The sequence below is a fragment of the Macrobrachium nipponense genome, chromosome 21, assembly GCF_015104395.2.
Source record: "Macrobrachium nipponense isolate FS-2020 chromosome 21, ASM1510439v2, whole genome shotgun sequence".
Taxonomy (NCBI): domain Eukaryota; kingdom Metazoa; phylum Arthropoda; class Malacostraca; order Decapoda; family Palaemonidae; genus Macrobrachium; species Macrobrachium nipponense.
In genome coordinates this window covers 16122176-16141891 of record NC_087212.1, presented here as the reverse complement: position 1 = coordinate 16141891, position 19716 = coordinate 16122176, and the positions used below count along the sequence as shown (strand labels likewise).

Genomic DNA, 19716 nt, shown 5'->3' with positions numbered 1-19716 from the left:
GAAAGACACTCACGTTCACATGTGCACCATAAATTCTTACCAGCATTATGGAAAATAGTTTATGGTTCCTCCATCTTGGAAATCCACCTGCAAATGTATCACTGTTTGTCTGATAATTTTCAAGCAAAATTAACTTAACTGTACTTAAGCTATCTAATTCAATGTCAATTCTTATAAAGTTACTAATAGGATAAATGCATGATAATCAAGATTATGAAAAAATTTCCCTTATAGATTTGTTTTCAATGCTAAAATGTTAGATGATCATAGTGATATGAGTTTATCTAATTCAAACTAGAGCAAAAATTATTTTACCAATCATATTTATAAATAAAGAATGGTTTAGTCTTTTATGATTTAATCACTTTTGGCCTGTCATTAAATCTTTAATTTTATGAAGATACCCATTTCTTAAAAATAAGTTTTGGTAGTAACATGAAGTAATCAAACAGGAATGATGTCTGATCTCATCATAGTTGATCAAGCATCCTCATTTTCTTTCATACCTACATGAGAAATGGTATAATGCATATTTCTGCTTCATATAATTTGTGACATGAATACTTAGTTAGCATGCTTTACCAGAACACTTCTAGGACTGTAACACTAAAAAATTATAACAGCACTCCATAAGTGAGTGTATATTATGAATTCCTCTGTTGACAACATTTAATTTCCATAATTTCTCCCGCTGGTAATACTGTTGACAACTTGCTGAAAACAGAAGTAGAATTAAGTAATGAAAGCCAGCTTAATTGGTCATTCTACAGCAAAACATCAGGAGATACAAATCCACCTGTACAAACACTTGGTGTTCAAGATGTCAGTCAGTTGAAGGAAAATTCAGACAAAACCTTTAATAACTGTGATGACATTCAAGAGTGCATGCATGTACAGTGGTACCTCAGCATACGAAAATCTCAATTTACGAAAAATTCAAGTTACGAAAGCAAATGCGAAGATTTTTTTGGCTCTACATACGAAAATAGTTCAGGTTACGAAAGATTGTTGCTGTAAAGTCCCGAGATTCGCCCGGACCACCGAGAACAATTTTAAAACTCACGCGCCACTAACTGAGTAGACTCACCACCATCCTCCAGCTCTCCCATTGGTTCCTGATGCTAGTCACCGCCATAAGATCCTACTCTCCCATTGGTTAGCATCTACCCCATGTGCTCTATGTATTCTACAGATAAAAGGATGCTGTAAATTGAAAAACTTATTCATGTAATACATTTAATAAAAAAAAACATTAGGTAAAGATAGAATAAAGAATAGAAATTAATGGTTATTATACTGTTTGGTAATTTCAGTAGTTGAAGAGAGATAATGAAAATTTGATTACTGTACTGTGTGCTAGGTAAAAGTTGTTCCTTGGCAATCGTTCGGTAATTGTAAGTGCTGAACGTAAACAAAAGGTTGGAAGCTTTTTTTTAGTTTTGTTTGTTTATTATAGTTAATGGTTACTTAATAATTATTTGAAATGAGTACATGCAATACATTTAATAAAAAAAATTGTGAATTAGATATCATAAAATATAAAATAAATAAGACTGCTAAGCCAACAAATATTTTCTAGAATTCTTCTTCTGTTTTAATATTACATATACGTATATGTTTCATTATAGCTGTCAGTAACTCGGTATCTCCATTAGGTAAAGATAGAATAAAGAATAGAAATGAATGGTTATTATACTGTTTGGTAGTTTCAGTATAGTTGAAGAGAGATAATGAAAATTTATGATTACTTACTGTGTGCTAGGTAAAAGTGGTTGCTTGGCAATCGTACTGTACTCGTAAGTGCTGAACGTAAACAAAAGGTTGGAAGCTTTTTTTTTTGTTTGTTTGTGTATGATAGTTAATGACTATAGTTAATGATTAATTAATAATTATTTGAAATGAGTACATACTGATTATTGATACATTTTATTGGCATATTCTAAGCTTTTAGCTTCTTAGGTTTAGATGTCAGAATCATAGACTAGGCTATAGTAGCAACTGCTAACATAGGCTAGGCTTATTGCTAAGGGATATATGCTGAAGTCCTAATATATATGCAGTAAAAATGGGGTTGAAGATTACATGCAGTTGAATATTACTCAAGTATGTACAGTATTTTGCCTTTTTGGAGTCATATTTCTTCCGTCAGATCGGCGTCGTAACCCTAGAGCATGTGTTGTAAGCCTGGAAATATAATTTATTGGGGTGTTTTTGTAGGGCTTGGAACGAAATGATATTGTTATTTTACAATAAAGTTTTGTACATACTTACCTGGCAGACATATACTTAGCTTACGTCTCTGACGTCACGACAGAATTCAAAACTCGCGGCAAACGCGACAGGTAGGTCAGGTGATCTACCTTACCCGCCGCTGGGAAGCGGGTGTAAGAACCAACATACCTTTCTTGCCAGATTTTTTCTCTCTTATACCTGTCTCCTGAGGGGAGGCTGGGCGGGCCATCAATCGTATATGTCTGCCAGGTAAGTATGTACAAAACTTTATTGTAAAATAACAATATCATTTTTGTACATGAACTTTTCCTGTCAGACATATACTTAGCTGATTGACACCCTTGGTGGAGGGTACAAGACAGAAATAACAAGAAAAGGTAAACAACCACCTGTTGTAGGATAAAAATAACCTTGGTTCTTACCTGTTTAGGCTGAAGACTTCATAGATACTGTCTATTAGTCTGCATAGCCATAAGAGCTACAGCGAGGGCGTGACCTACAGCTGAAAAGACTCTTTTGGGTCTACTAACGGGACTTGATATCCGCTTACTTAGTAGAATCCAAGTCGGATCATGTCAATGGGGGTTTCGCCCTCTCTCTATGACAGAACCTGTCCACTACCAACGCAGGAAGCTTCAAACCAAATCCGATCACCTAACCAAACTAAAGTTATTAGTATTACGAAACAAAAAAGATGCCTACCTGCATCATTTTTCATACAACCATATGAACTCAATTAGCAAAAACAAGGGAAAAAACTACTAAGGATATGTTCCAGCTCCCTGCCCCAGCACCGAATCCGCCGATACGTACGGGCCTAATGCGAAGCACTCGTCATACGTAATACTGACGTCTTTTAGGTAGTGGTTGGCGAATACTGAATTACATCTACAGAATGTAGTTTTCATCAGATTCTGAAGAGACATATTCTTATTAAAGGCCAAGGAAGTGGCAATGGCTCTCACTTCATGAGCCTGACTTTTAGGAGCTTGAAATGTTCTTCATTACAAGATCTATGTGCTTCTTTCACAAGACTTCTAATGAAGAAAGACAGCGCATTTTTCGACATGGTGCTGGGGTCCTTTACAGAGCACCATAGTCTGTCCTCAATGCCCTTAAGGGTTTTCTTCTTCTGAAGGTAGTTTTTTATTTAAAACTCCTAACAGGGCAAAGAGTTCTTTCAGGTTCTTCCCCTACTAGGGCAGATAATCCACGAACCTCAAAGCTCCTTGGCCAAGGCTTTGAGGGGTTCTCATTCTTTGCTAAAAACGAAGGAAGGAAGGAACAAACCACGGAATCTCCTTTGAAACCTACCCTTCCTTCTAGGGCATGAATCTCACTAACCCTTTTAGCGGATGCTAGAGCCATGAGAAAGAGAGCTTTCCTCGTAAGATCTTTGAAGGACGCTAAATGTGGTGGCTCAAACCTAGAGGACCTCAGGAAACGAAGAACCACGTCCAGATTCCAACTTGGAACTTCGTTCGAAGTTTTCTTGGAAGTTTCAAAAGATCTTAATAGTTCATGCAGATCTTTGTTATTCAAAAGATCTAAATTCCTATGTCTGAACACAGCAGCCAGCATGCTCCGGTATCCTTTGATAGTAGATACTGCCAAACCGCATTTTTCTCTGAGGAAAACTAGGAAATCTGCTATCTGAGTCACAGAGGTACTGGAAGAGGAAAACTTCTGGTTCCTGCACCACCGGCGAAAGAACGTCCCACTTCGACTGGTAGACTTTAAGGGTCGAAGGCTGCTTTCTAGCTGAGGCGATAGCCTTAGCTAGCAGTTTTGTCGCAAAACCCCTTCGCTCTGACAAGACTTTTGACAGTCGAAAGCCAGTCAGATTGAGAGCGGGGAGGTTTCTGTGATACCTGTCGAAGTGGGGTTGTTTGAGCAAATCTTGTCTTGTGGAAGTGCTCTTGGAAAGTCCACCAACCATTCCAGTACCTCTGTGAACCAATCTTGGGCGGGCCAGAACGGAGCTACTAGCATCATTCTTGTCATCTCCGAGATAGCAAATTTCTTGAGGGTTTGTCTCAGTACTTTGAATGGGGGAAAGGCGTAGACATCTAGACCTGTCCAATCTAGGAGAAACGCATCCACTGATACTGCTCCTGGGTCTGAGATCGGGGAGCAGTAAAGTTCGATCCTTGCTGTTGCATAGAGGTCGATGTGAGGTCTGCCCCATCTTCTCCACAGGTCTTGGCATACTTCTGAGTGGAGGGTCCACTCGGAAGGCAGGAGTTGATTCTTCCTGCTCAGGAGATCGGCCCTGACGTTCCTTTCTCCCTGTACGAATCTGGGTGAGAAGACTGATCTTCCTTGTTTGAGACCACAGCAGAAGATCCCTTGCTGTTTCGTACAGGAGAAGGAGTGTGTCCCCCCTGTTTTTTTTATGTACGCCAAGGCTGTTGTGTTGTCCGAATTGACCTGCACTACTGCATTTCGGACGTGGGGCTCGAAGGCTTTCAATGCCATCCAGACTGCCATCAACTCTTTCTTGTTGATGTGCCAGGACACCTGATCTTCCAGGTGCCTGACACTTCTCTCTTGTCCCGAGCGTCGCTCCCCAACTGCTTCCGACGCGTCGGAAAACAACACATGGTTGGGGTTCGGCATGTAAAGAGACATTCCTTCCACAAAACGAAGTGGGTTGTTCCACCACCGAAGGTCTCTCTTGATTCCCCTTGAGATCTTGAAGGAGAACTCCAGATCTAGGGAGAGACGCCTCCAGTTCTGGTATAGGAAGAACTGTAGAGGCCTGATGCAACCTTTCCTAGAGAAACGAATTGCTCCAACGAGGAGTGTCCCCAGCAGACTCATCAACTCCCTCGCTGTGCATGCATCTTTCTCTAGGAAGGTCGTTATTTTCTTCGTAGCAACGAGCTATCCTCTCTTGGCGACGGAAAAAAGCCCGAAAAGCCAGAGAAGCTATCCGAATCCCCCAGATAGATCCGCTCTTGACTGGGGATTAATTGAGACTTCTGGAAGTTCACCAGAAGTCCCAGAGAACTTGCCTATGTAAGGGTCTTTTGAAGGTCCTCCAGACATCTTTCTTGAGACTCTGCTCTGATTAGCCAGTCGTCGAGATAAAGCGATACCCTCACTCCCTCCAAATGTAGCCACTGCGCCACGTTTTTCATTAACCCTGTGAAAACTTGGGGTGCAGTCGACAGGCCGAAGCACAAGGCCTTGAATTGGAAGATGTTTCCTCCCATCATGAATCGTAGATACTTCCGTGAAGAAGGATGGATCGGCACATGAAAGTAAGCGTCCTGAAGGTCTAGAGACACCATCCAGTCCCCTGGACGAAGAGCCGCTAACACTGAGGAAGTTGTCTCCATGGCGAACTTCCTCTTTTCCACAAAGACGTTCAGGGCGCTTACATCCAAAACCGGTCTCCATCCTCCTGAGTTCTTCGGAACTAGGAATAGTCTGTTGTAAAAAATCTTTCACTAGTTCTATAGCCTCCTTCTCTAGCATGAGATCTACTGCTAGAGAAAGGGCTTGATTCATGATGGGGTCCTTGTACTTGGCCACCAACTCCCTCGGAGTTGTCGTCAATGGTGGTCTTGACGAGAAGGGAATGAGGTATCCTTTGCTGACAATCGATGGGGACCAATTGTCTGCCCCTTTGTGGGCCCAGACGTCAGCAAATTTTCAGTAGTCTGGCACCCTGATGTCTGGAGTCCTTGATCGCTATTTCTTCCTCTGACTGACCTAGAGAAGGTTTTACCTCTCTTAAAAGGTCTAGTTCCTCTGGTTGAAGAACCTCTGACAGCGGGTCCTCTCGAAAGGGCTCCTGCCTCAGAGGAGTCTCTTTCTTGGCCGGCCTTGGGTTGGAAGACAGAGCGAGGTTTCCTGGCCGCCTGGGCTAACATGTCCATGAGTAGCCTTAGCTGAAAGGGCACTCGAGACATCCTGAATAATTTTCTTGGGGAACAGAAGAGGAGAGAGTTGAGCATACATAAGAGGCCCTTTGTGCATGTGAAACTGCCTTAGTGAGAAACGAACAGTAGACTGACCGCTTCTTAATAACTCCAGCTCCAAACAGTGAGGATACTTCACTCGAGCCGTCTCTCACTGCTTTGTCCCATGCAAGTGAGGACGCAGTTAAGATCTTCAGGAGACAGTGATCAGGGTCTGGGTCTTATTAGCCAGAACTCCTAAAGACCAATCAAGGAAGTTGAAAACTTCAGGACTCGGAACATTCCCTTCAGTAGGTGGTCAAGTTCGTTCATCCCCCACGTAGTCTTGGCGGACAGGAGGGCGGAACGACGAGCAGAATCCACCAATGAAGAGAAGTCCGAGTCCGCAGACGAAGGGAGAGCGAGGCCTAAAGGTTCGCCCGATTCGTACCAGAATCCCAATCTGCCAGTCAGTTTAGACGGAGGGAAAGAAAAAAAACAGTCTTCCCTTTCTTCTCCTTAGAAAGGAGCCATTCCCCAAAACCTCTAAGCGCCTTCTTCATGGGAACAGTAGGTTTCATCCTTACACGAAGACGAAACCTTCGACGTCTTCGAAGTGGAGAATAAAGAAAGAGGAGAAGGAGGAGCCACAGGAGAAAGGATATCTCCGAACTCTTGCAGGAGCAAATCTGTCAACCTCTTATAGGAGGAAACAGAGGAGTCTTTTGGTCCTTCTTCTTCTGAGGGGATCTGTGTTCTTCCTGAGCTGAAGAACCCTCATGATCCTTAGAGGCGCGACTATCCTTATAAGAGTCTCTAGAGGAAGTAAGACGTTTACGTCTTGGAGACAAAGCTTCAGAAACGTGCCTACTTGCAACATCCTTCTTGTCTGGAGGAGTGCGTTTTCCAGATTCTGGCAGCCTAACAGGAGTAAGGCGGCTGTCAGGAGCAGAGCGCCTGTTTGAAGAAAAACTTCTATCAGGCTCTTGGCACCTATCCAAAGGAGAGCGGCTACCAGGCGAACAGCGCCTGCCATACGAGAAGCGGCTACCAGGCTCTTGGCGCCTGAACCGAGGAGAGAGGATCTCTGGCGACGAGCGCCTACTAGGTGAGCGCCTACAAGGGGAGAAGCGCCTGCTAGGATCTCGGCGCCTGACTCCAGGAGAGTGAAAGTCAGGAGAAGAGCGCCTGCCAGGAGAAACGCGCCTAACAAGCTCTTGACGCCTGTCCAGCGAAGAGCGCCTGTCCGATTTAGGGCGCTTGTCAACAGGAGAGTGGAGGCGAGAAGAGGAGCGGCTACGAGGCGAGTAGCGCCTACTAGGCTCTTGGTGCCTATCAAGGGGAGCGATCCTTTCTCGAGAAGAGCGTCTGTAGGGCGAAGATCTCCTACGAGCAGTCTGCTCCTTGTCCAAAGGAGAAACAAAGACATACTGTCTGTCAGGCGAATGGCGCTTGGACGCAGATGGGATCTTGTCCGAAGCAGAAAGTCTCCTGCGAGAATCCGAACGCACAGGGTGAGCGGGCGCTTCGTTGAATAGCGAGAGTCAGGAGAGGGGAGCCTGGACTTCTTTACAGGAAGCGAGACGTCCTTCCTACGACGAGACGACCAGCAAAGAGAGCCAGCCAGAGCCGAAATCTGCGCCTGAAGGTTAGCCAACACCCTTGCAGGAGAATTCACAAACTCTTGAACAGGTGACGAGGCTCGATCTCTGCTCGGGGAACGATACTCCAGAGATCTCTTACGTTTCTTCGCTTCCACCTCAGGCTCTTCCGAAAAAACTTCAGGGCTGGATGGACAGGCGCAGGGAGCGTTCCAGGCTCTCTTAGAAGGGCGCGAGGCTTCCGAAGAGCTCCATCCTCGTTTAGGAGAAGGCGAAGGCGAAGACGAGAAGCATTGGCGCAATATTTCTCTCTTGGAGCGATCCAAGGTAGCCTGGGAACGATCAACAGGAGCTACCGAGGGGACGCCTGACCGGTGGGGATGGTCCCTAACCTTCCTGCGGCTTTCGACTTTCCTCCTCCACTGGGACTGGGAGTCTGGAAGAGGTCTAGGCCTGGGTTCACTGCACAAATCACTATTGGAATCACTCTTACCTTCTAAATGTTTAATTTTCATCTCCATACTGCGAATGGTGGCTTTCATGGAGGCCACTTCCGAAGGCGCATCTTCGGCTTCGGTGCAGGGAGCAGGAGCTGAAACTGACAAAGGAGCTACTTCTAAAATAGGATTATCTATATCCAACTCGCTAATACGAGATCTACTACTGCTCCTAGAAGAAGCTTTCCTAACTTTATCCTTTTCAAGCTTCCTCAAGTAGGAAGACAAAGACTTCCATTCATCCTCATTCAGCTTTTCACATTCATTACAAGGATTATTAAAGGTGCATTCATTCCCTCTACACTTCAAACATACTGTGTGAGGGTCTACCGCAGCTTTCGGTAACCTCACCTTACACTCAGTCATACAACAAACTCTAAACATAGTAGTTTTCTTAGTATCAACATCAGACATCATGAATCCAAAGAAAAATCCAAAGAAAAGTCAAATAACTGTCCACAAATCGCGAATGCCAGGCCAAAAGATCGGGTACTTCACCAAAAGTCCGTAGAAACAATCCAGGGCGAAAACGAGAAAAGAATCCAACTGTCAAGAGGTACCGACAACAGGTGTGGTCGACAACGACGACAGAAAAAATCTGGCAAGAAAGGTATGTTGGTTCTTACACCCGCTTCCCAGCGGCGGGTAAGGTAGATCACCTGACCTACCTGTCGCGTTTGCCGCGAGTTTTGAATTCTGTCGTGACGTCAGAGACGTAAGCTAAGTATATGTCTAACAGGAAAGTTCATGTACAAAATTAGGCAATTTACATGTAAAATGCCGTTCAAGATACGAAAAGCTCAGGTTACGAAGGACGCCTCGGAACGGATTAATTTCGTATGTCGAGGTACCACTGTATATACGTATTTCAATAAACAATATAAAAAAGTAACTACGTACTCATATTTTATCCATGACTAAATAGAGGGGAATTTTTGGTATTGTTGTAAATATTCAGTTGAAGTTCACAAAACAAAGTCTCCTGGTTCTAAATTGGAATGATGAGACCATGTTATTAGTTGGAGGTAACCAAACACCCCCAAAAGCAAAATACAAAAATATTTTCATTACTTTCTAATCAGCCCTAGTGCATCTGGTGAGGGCAACCTGCTTATCACTTGTATTTTTTTTTAATCCACAGATACAGGAAAACATCAGTGTCAACTGGAAATGTTGTGAGCAATTCATTCACCTCTTCACCAAATCATAATGCACACTGAAATGGAGAAGCCACCTAATCTAAATACCAACAATTTGTATAATTCATTGCACCATCTATGCTTATGTAGAATATAACAACTGCAGAAGTCTTTTAAACATGGGACTTTTGTTGCTTCTTGGAGGTTAATGTTCCACATAAACGTAAACACATTTCCTGCATATATGCATGCAATTAAAGTTCTTTATTATTAGCAGAATAATAAAAACCTCGGATGCTAATTGAGATATGTGTTAAAGTTAGGTACTGTTGAATATTGAAAGACAGCAATGTACTTCATCCTGGAATAAAACAAGCACACAATGGCTTCATTTCACCAAGAACCAAGTCTTAATATATATATATATATATATATATATATATATATATATATATATATATTATATATATGTATATATATATATACATACATATATATATATATATATATATATATATATATATATATATATATATATATATATATATATATATATATATATATATAAACAATATCCTTCTATGAAAAACCAGGTGGTAACAAATTTGCTTAACAATTCTGTAAAACCAACCTCTTGTTGATATGCTAATCCTGCTTTGTAGAGGAGTAGAAAAATGTACTGGGTCCACTTGTAGTAGCTAGGGTCACATGTAGCAAATTCACAATCCCAGTCAAATTTGCAACCCAAGTCAAGCAACTGGGCCTTCATTTGAGATATGTTGGTATATGTCCACTCATCTGGCATTGCCTTATTTTCTATGGCAGCATTTTCAGCCGGAAGTCCAAAGGCATCCCAACCCATAGGATGAATAACCTGAAAGGTAGCTAAGAATGTAGAACACAATTTCAATTTTAAACATGTTTACAAATAATAAAATGTGGGATACTTCTTTGCATAAAAGTTAATCTTGTTATCTTCCAAAAAAACTAAATTCCCTGTAACAAAAAATGAAATTTTCATTATTAAAATGAAGTTTTATTGTATACTTACCGAACAATTATGATTATACCCACCCTCCTCCCCTTAGGTGGACGGATGGGCAGAAAGAATTGGATTCACCTGGGCAGTTGTACCTGGTTCTCCCGCGAGTGGAGGGAGATGACGTCATCACCACCAGTGTTGGCGACGCCGACGCGCTAAATTTGAATTTAGTATCCTGCCGCTCGTGGAAATCACGGCTCTATAATTGTTCGGTAAGTATACAATAAAACTTCATTTTAATAATGAAAATTTCATTTTTATTGTAGTGTCTTACCGAACAATTATAGAGCTGATTACACATTTATGGGAAGGTGGGATTCAGTGGACCACTAGTATTTTTAAATGGTTACATTTATTGCAATACCAGTAAACACTCAAGGTGTCTGTTGTACCTTACCTTGTAAGAGAGCTACAGCAGACTGTTACTGCCTCTGGTCGGTGCTCTTCTTACTATTGTAGAGGAATTGGAATTTGACCAAAGTTAGCCTCTACAGGAGTGGAATCCTTCCGTAGTTCAAGCGAGTCAAGGCTGACTGACGGAGGATAGTAACAACAAAGATTGCCCTTGCCCTGGGCTAAGACCAGAAATTCAATCATACAAAACATTTGTCACCAACACCAGATTTAAAAACATATATACCCAACCATTGTAAAATCTGACCTAACAGACTGGTGAGTATCCCAGGTACTCAGTACCCCCAGCTTCCCTTGAACTCGACAACCTATTCAAGGTGAAAAGTTAGCATAGAGGTGACGACCCCTGTGCCGTTTCTCCCAACACCATGCCAGAAACCGCCACCGGACCTAACGTTTTACAATTCTCGAAAACCGTTTCTATCTCTTTGAGATAATGACTCGCAAAAACCGAATTCGATCTCCAGAACGTGCTCTGAAGAATCGAAGCTAAAGATAAATTCTTTCTGAATGCTAAAGAAGTTGCCACTGCTCTAACCTCGTGAGCTTTAACTCTCAGAACGGAAAGATTGTCGTTCTCGGACTGCGAGTGAGCTTCCCTGATAAGCTCTCTAATAAAGAACGATATAGCATTCTTAGAAAGAGGACGAGAGGGATTTTGAACCGAGGTCCAGAGCTTAGAAGATTGTCCTCTAATACCCTTAGTGGCAAACAGATACTGCTTAATAGCCCTGACTGGACATAAGAGCCTTTCTTCCTCCTCATGTCCAACCAAATCAGATAAGTTCCTTACCACAAAACTCCTCGGCCAAGGATTAGAAGGATTTCTCATTTTTGGCTAGAAAGGTCAAAGATACCGAAAATACAGCATTGCCTTGAGAGAAACCGACTCTTTTGTCTATAGCGTGCAATTCGCTGACACGCTTAGCAGAAGCTAGTGCAATAAGAAAGAATGCCTTCTTAGTCAAGTTCCTGAGTGAAGCCGACTTCAAAGCTCAAACGGTGGCCCCATGAGGAACTTAAGCACCACATCTAAGTTCCAAGCCACTGTATCTTGCGGGAGCTTAGTGGTTTCGAAAGACCTAATGAGGTCCGACAGATCTGAATTGGAGGAAATATCCAAACTCGATGTCGAAACGAACGAGAGCATGGCTCTATATCCTCTGATCGTCGAAGGAGCCAGTTTCTTAGAGTTCCTAAGAAATAGCAGAAAATCTGCTATTTCTGTTAAAGAGGTCGCAGAAGTAGAGACTTTAGCACTTCTACACCACTCTCTGAAGATTCTCCACTTCCCTTGATAGAGTTTGTTAGAAGACTCTCTCCTACAACGAGCGATAGCTTCTGCAGCTCTTCTTGAAAATCCTTTCGCTCTGACAAGATTTCCGGACAGTCTGAACCCTGTCAGAGCTAGAGCGGACAAGTTTTGGTGGAACCTCTTGAAGTGAGGTTGTTTGAGAAGCCACTTCTCTGGAGGAAGAAGTCTGGGGAAGTCTACTAACAACTGGAGAAGGTCCGGGAACCACTCCGCTTCCCTTGGGCCAAAAGGGAGCGATTAACGTTAGCGTTACATTGCTGTGCGACATGAACTTGTTCAGCACCTCTCTTATTAGACCGAACGGAGGGAATGCATAAGCTTCCAGACCCGACCAATCCAACAGCATTGCGTCCACCGACCAAGCTAGAGGATCTGGGACTGGAGAACAAAAGAGAGGAAGACGGTTGTTCCTTGATGTCGCGAACAGGTCTATTGACGGTCGTCCCCAAAGGCCCGCAAAGTTTGTGACAAATCTTGTTGTCCAAAGTCCACTCCAGCAGGTAAACACTTGCTGTTGACGACTTAACTCGTCCGCCAGGACGTTCATCTTTCCCGGAACAAATCTCGGGTGGACTAGCTGAACCTTCGCTTCGTTTGACCACAGGAGGAGATCCTTGGCTACTTCGTACAGAGAGAAAGACTGAGTCCCCCCCTGTTTCCGCACGTACGAGAGAGCAGCTGGAGTTGTCGGAATGCACTGCCACTACTCGACCTTCTACTAAGCTCCGAAACTGTCTGAGCCCCAAGAAAATTGCTAACAGTTCCTTTACATTTATGTGGAACTTCTTCTCCTTCTCCGACCAAGCTCCAGTAGGGCTCCCCAACCTGTGTCCGATGCGTCGGAAAAGAACTGTAGGTTCGGGAGGATGGGTTTTTTCGTAAATCTAACCCTTCTTCCAACCTTGCTCGAGAGAGCCACCACCTTAGGTCTCTTTATTTGATCTGTGACAGGAAAGGTAATCGAGTCTGGTTGTGTTCTTCTGCACCAAGAGGCTCTCAGGAAAAACTGCAGAGGTCTCATGTGCAGTCTTCCCAACGTCACAAATTTCTCCACTGACGTCAATTTGCCCAGGAGCCTCATCCACTGATTGGCAGAACTTATCTTTTTGTCCAAGAACTCCTGAACTGTCTCCAGACAGCCTTGAACCCTCTTCGGGGACAGAAAAGCCCGAAAAACTTGAGCATTCAGAATCATCCCCAAATAAAGGATGCTCTGAGATGGAACCAACTGGGACTTCTGTTTGTTGACCAGAATTCCTAACTTTCTGGCAAGATCCAGAGTTGTTCCAAGGTCCTTCATGCACCGACTCTCTGATTCCGACCGGAGAAGCCAATCGTCTAGATAGAGGGAGATTCTTGCTCCTAATATGTGTAGCCAGCTTCCTATCGGGGATAGAACCCTGGTGAAAACTTGAGGAGCGGTCGCTAGTCCGAAGCAAAGCGCCCGAAACTGAAACACCTTGCCCTTCGAACATGAACCTCAGGTACTTCCGAGATTCGCGATGTATCGGAATGTGAAAATAAGCGTCTTGCATGTCCAGAGAGACCATCCAATCCCCCTGTCGATGGACTCCAAAACCGACCGAGTGGTCTCCATATGAAATTTTGTTTTCTGGACATGCAAGTTCAGGGCGCTCACATCCAAAACTGGCCTCCAGCCCCCTGATGACTTGGGAACTACAAAAAGGCGATGTAAAAGCCTGGAGGAAAATCCCCTTCTATCTGTTCTATCGCTTCTTTGAGAACAACGCTTCCACTTCTGCGGCTAGCGCCAGAAATTTGTCTGAGCCCGGAGAGTATGCCTGGAATGGAATTGGCACAGGTGAGAGCGAGGGAGGTGAAACGAGAGGAATACGATAGCCGAACTTGAGTACTTGCACTACCCAGGCTTCTGCTCCTCTGTTTTCCCATTCCTCCCAAAAAGAGCCAGCCTGGCTCCCACTGGTGCATGAAGAACCGAGCTTTCATTTGGAAGGTTTGTTAACCTTGGCCGAGGCCTTAGACTGAGGTCGCAAATTCGATTTCGGCCGAAAGAAGCGCTTGGGTTTTCTCCCTCGAAAAGGCGCTTGGGCCAGAGGAGAAACCGAAGGAACAGTCTCCACAGGAGCTTTAGGTCTCTTAGTAGACTGTGCCAGTAAATCCGAAGTAGATTTCTTATCTAGCGCAGACGAAATTGACAACACTACATCGTCTGGAAAGAGGTTATCTTTCACAAAAGGAGCAAACAAGAGAGCCGACTTCTGTTGGGACGTAACCCTTTTAGAAGCAAAGGAGCACCAAAGTTGCCTTTTCTTAAGGGTACCAAAGGCGATGAGCGAAGCTAACTCATCACAATCCATCCCTAATGGATTTGTCCGCACAGGACAGAACACCAATCCAATCCTCCGCTAACTCCTGAGAAAGAGAAGGACAGTCTTCGATCTTGGCCGCTAAAGCGCCAATAGTCCAATCAAGGAAGCTAAAGACTTCCAAAAGTTTAAATTGATTCTTTACAACGTGGTCCAACTCAGGCGCTGTAAAGAAAACTTTCGCTGCGGCGAAAGCAGATCTTCTAGAGGAGTCGATTAAACTGGAGAAGTCTCCCTGGGAGGAGGCAGAAACTCCCAGAGAAGGAGCTTCCCCAGTTACATAAAACCTATACCTCTTACGACGCAACTTAGAGGGAGGGTAAGCAAAAAGAGCCTTCCCTAAGTCTCTTTTCATAGACATCCATTTCTCCGTCTCTTTCAACGAATGTCTAACCGCTTTAGATAGAACAAGTTTTGGGAGGAGAGGGTCTGAAGTTTTCCTCCTCATCAAAAAAGTCGAAGTTGGGGAGCGCGGAGCCGCTTTCTCAAAATAATCTGGATAAGATACCAGAAGAAATCTAAGGAGACGTGAATAACACGAGAGGTGATGTGAATCCTCCTCCTCTACTTCTTCTTCATTCTCCGATACCGCCGAAGAAGTAGACGGAACTACAACCGGATCTGAAGGTTTCGAACCACCCTTGGACTCATTCATCCAGTTGGTTAACATCTCTAACTGCTTGCGCAAAGGCGCCAGAGACGAATCAAAAACAGTTAACGTAGGCTTGGAAGAGCCTAAATGTTCAGCAGGAGGCGGAAAAACTACTTGCGCCTCGCTCGGAGCCGCCGAAATTCGAGGCGAAACAGGCGCATCAGGCGTAACAGACGAAAAAACGCCTAAAGAAACACCCTTAGAACTGCTAGCTACAGCGCTAAAACCACAATCTCTACTAGTAGATGGAGCCGAAAAAGGCACAGATTGAGGCGACGAACAAGCCGCTAACGGCCGAGGCGCAACCCTACTCTCAGGCTCCTTATACCGCTTGACTGGAGGAGGCGAAGAATCGGCGCCTGAACGCCTCTTTAAGGGACGCGAAACGGGCGAATCTCGCCAAGAGCGCCGCTGCGACCGGAGACGAATCGCTTGAATCATTCGAAAGGCGTCTGAACCGCAACACCTTTCCAACGCTTAACCGAGCCCTGTTGAGGCGCAACAGGCTCAACAAGAGAGGCGCCTGTCTGTGGGCAAATCCCGATCGACTCCCTTGGACTTCCGGTATGTCTTCTCCCCGGTGCGGGGGAGCTGGACAGTGACCTTTGTCTAGGAGACGTGTCAGGACAGACAGACGCACCCTCAACTACAACTCTTACCTGAAGCCGCTTTCTCCAAAAACGTCTTAACTGAATTACCAAGTTGCAAAACCGTATTCGCTAGTACCGAAAATTTCTGATCTAACCTCGATTCCAGACTGGCAATGGTGTCGGAAGAAACTACACGGGAAGCCGGAGAAGCGGGATTAGTAGGAGGAATAGGAGGTGTAGTTAAAGGATACATAACAATTTGAGGAGAAACAGAAGGAACAGAAGCATCGCAAGACGAAGCGGAGCTAAGTCTACTTTCCCTAAGCGCTGCTTTTCTAATTCTGTCTTTAGCTAATTTCTCCGAGTATGAACTAAAAACTTCCATTGAGAATCAGTCCAATCACTACACTCGTTACATGTTCGATCTGCTGAACAAACCTGTCCCCTACACTTAACACATTTAGTGTGAGAATCATATTCTAACTTGGATAATCTAGTTTTACATCCTGAGATGCAAAACCTAACTCCCGACGGACTAGAATCCGACATGGCAACGCCTAAATAAAAAGCAAAATAACAACAACGCCAAAAAAGAGTACTTCACCAATTCCGAAGATCAATTCCACAAGAAAAAAAGCGAAGCAAAGTCATCCAACCGCACCGACCACCGATGTTCACCGGACGCCGGCAGGAAAAGAATTGGATTCACCTGGGCAGTTGTACCTGGTTCTCCCGCGAGTGGAGGGAGATGACGTCATCACCACCAGTGTTGGCGACGCCGACGCGCTAAATTTGAATTTAGTATCCTGCCGCTCGTGGAAATCACGGCTCTATAATTGTTCGGTAAGACACTACAATAAAAATAATGTCTTAGCACATACATTCAAACTAAAAATAAGAATGAGTTAAGGACAAGCTTACAGTACAATATACCCTCTATAACATAATAGTTTAAACATACCAAGAGGTAGCAAACAGCCAGCATGCTTTGATAAAGCACAATCTTGTTGTATAGATGGATGGTAGCACCCACAAAAAAATGTTATATGGATTAATTTATAGCAACACACCAAATTTTTTTATTTTTGTGCCAATAAATATTCTGAAAAAAAGAGGAGCTCTATTTTTTAATACTATGCCAATAAACACACTGAAAACAAGAGGAGCTCGCAAGTTGCTCTATTACTTGCAGGTTGATCTTGAATTGAAACGACTGACTGCCGATAATAAAGATGAAAGGGAGATTACTTACACAGATTATTCATTATTATAATGCATAATATAACAAAATAAATGTGTCATATTTCTGAAATAGGGATAATGACCCCACGATAAACTTTAAAAAAACCAGGAAGACAAGAGCTGGCAGTCTTTAAAGAAGTTCAATGTACCAGAGTACAAGAAAACTTACAAAATGGACTCTAACTGAAGGAGAAAGCTTGGGTTCCTTCAAATTTAATAGGTTCCAAAATACTTGAAGAAAACACAGAACTATTCTCTACAGAGCCTCTTTCCTCCTCTAAATGAGGATAAACTGAAGCAGAATGCTCCAGCAAAGGAGATTCCTCTGATTCAAACTCCTCTTTTGCCAGAGGAGTTAGGGCAACAGTTGTTGACTACCCACAATGAATGCAAGAGACTTGCCAACAGCCAAAAACGCAGTATGTAAAGAATGGACAAATGCATTTCCAGGATAGACGGGAATAGCAGACAAGGATTTCAAATGAGAAGTAGTATAGATGTAGAAGAGAATGGTTTAACAACTGATTGAGATAATGTGACATCACATCAGAATAAGTAAAACTTATTACAGACACATTATTATTAATAATAATACTGTCTACACCTGTATAATTAGTTCTATTGGTGCTAACAACCTCAAACTAGATGCAGATAACAGTAAGCATCAATTACAGTATGAAGATTTAATTTGCCAAAAACATCTTTTAGCTAACGCATTAAATGAGACTTGGAGCACAAAACCATATTGCTCAAAGAACCAAGCCCATTCCCAGGCAGCAGGCTCTTCTGACTGTTGCAGGCTAACCCTAGGCTTAGACACCAACACTACCATATTTCCATACAATAAAAATTCAAATAAAAACTGAATATCGAATACAATTGTAAAAAAGAAGCATGGATCAAATAAGCCACTTACCTTACACCCTCGCAGTCGGTAAAATCTGGCCATGGAATCACTGATGGTATATACCCTGACATGGCCCATGTGCAGCTTGCCAGATGGGTATGGAAACATAGCCAATACATATTTCTTGGTTGCTTTTGAATTACTGAAAGAAATATCCCCATCACATAAAGTACTTGTTGAAAAATAACCTTTAAGCTGTATGAAACATTATTAGTACAGCAAGAAAATGATTTCCAGTCAAACAAGTAATACTGATTTATTGTCAAATAGCTAGGTCACAAAGGTTTGATCTTAAACTTAACAATCATAAAAATTAAATAAATGTGAAGTTAATATGCATTCAAAAGAGAAGTCTTACTAACTTCGCAAAATTAAATTATAAATAGTGGCAAAGAAAATGCATATACTACACATACTGTAAATAACTTCTACAGCAATACAGCAATCACTGAGTATAACCCATTGAGATTCTTTATACATAAATAGCAGACATATTGCAATTACAGGAGGAAAGGAAATTATAACTCATAAAACTTTAAAGACTATGGTCACTACTATGCAATGTCTGTTACTGTAAAAAGAAGACATGCTGAAGTAGGTATCTACCTACGATACAGTACCAGGAAAGGTCTTCCTTTTCTTCTGAATACTTTTTTTTCCAATATGCTTCAGCCTCTTTCTTCACTGCTAAAGTCAACTCTCTATCCTGAAAATAGAATAAGAAAATTATTCAGCTTTCAAGTAAAAATCCTATCAACACTAAATCTGCAGTCATGTATAAAAAAAAACTAGTTTAATGTAGTTCTTTTAAACAAGAATACAATATTTTTCACAGTATAACAATCAGTTTTACATATGTTTTACTTGCCAATGCTAGTTAGGATGAAACAAATATGTATATACAGATTCTAAAAGTAGCAACTGGCTACCAGCTACATAATTACCTGGAAGATAGCCACATGAAGGTAGTGCATGCATACAAGAGGGAACTATGTACAAATATACATTAACTATAGTAAAATCTTGACCTATATACATACTAAGGAATATTGAAATTGTTTATAAAACATATTCATGTTATGAGTAAGGATACAACCCATAGGTCTGTCAATGATACTGAAGCAAGCTAACAATCTGGAGCAAGCACAAAGATACTGATTATAACCATCATAACCTGTCCTAACAAAATCTGAGTAATCTTGTTTAGACTTCAGGTGACACTATCACTTGAACCTCATTAACAAGATGAGGCTCAGACCACCAGCTGCAGCTGCTGTTACAGTAAGCTGTATATGTGACATCTGGCAAAGCTGTCAACCAGCGATGAATGCGCATGACTGAATTTAAAGACAGCACAGGCTATCTACACAGTGGCCAAGTCAAACTTTCACCTAGTGCTTACCTAGTGAAACAATGGCAATTTAAAGGTCCTCATTGTAATGATGGATGTTTCCAGGGAGTAGGAAATAACTGTATTAGTGAAATATCTAAAAATTATTGGGTTTAGAGTCTTATGAGGTAGATCAGTATGTTGCCAACTGTCTCGTAACATTACACGAGAAGTAGGAACCAGAGAAGAAGTGGTTGAGCCATGAAATGACCTTAACCAAGGTGTAAGACCTGTATTTGGAATACATGGACATCGAACCAAATGTTGAAAAAGTGAAACTGTCATACTATAGGCACATTTTCAATACCGAATTCAACATTGGTTTTGCAGACTTCTACATGTTCCCAAGGTTAGTGGTTGTTATATTTGCTTTGTTTTTAGTATTAAGAATGTTGTTTTTACCTATTTATTATATCTGCATTAATGTCATTTGTGTTTG

General features: G+C 42.6%; 1 protein-coding gene across 3 annotated transcripts in view; it reads right to left on the bottom strand.

Moving 5' to 3' along the window:
- The window catches only part of LOC135197810 (probable leucine--tRNA ligase, mitochondrial), a 65553-nt gene that overhangs the window by 43293 nt on the left and 2544 nt on the right, over positions 1-19716 (bottom strand). For all 3 annotated transcript variants that reach the window (XM_064224939.1, XM_064224937.1, XM_064224938.1), the window contains exons 2-4: positions 18508-18593; positions 17897-18029; positions 10009-10251 (exon numbers count right to left, since the gene is read on the bottom strand). In XM_064224939.1, coding sequence (XP_064081009.1) covers positions 10009-10251; positions 17897-18029; positions 18508-18593 — 462 coding nt within the window. The remainder of the gene's footprint in view (positions 1-10008; positions 10252-17896; positions 18030-18507; positions 18594-19716) is intronic.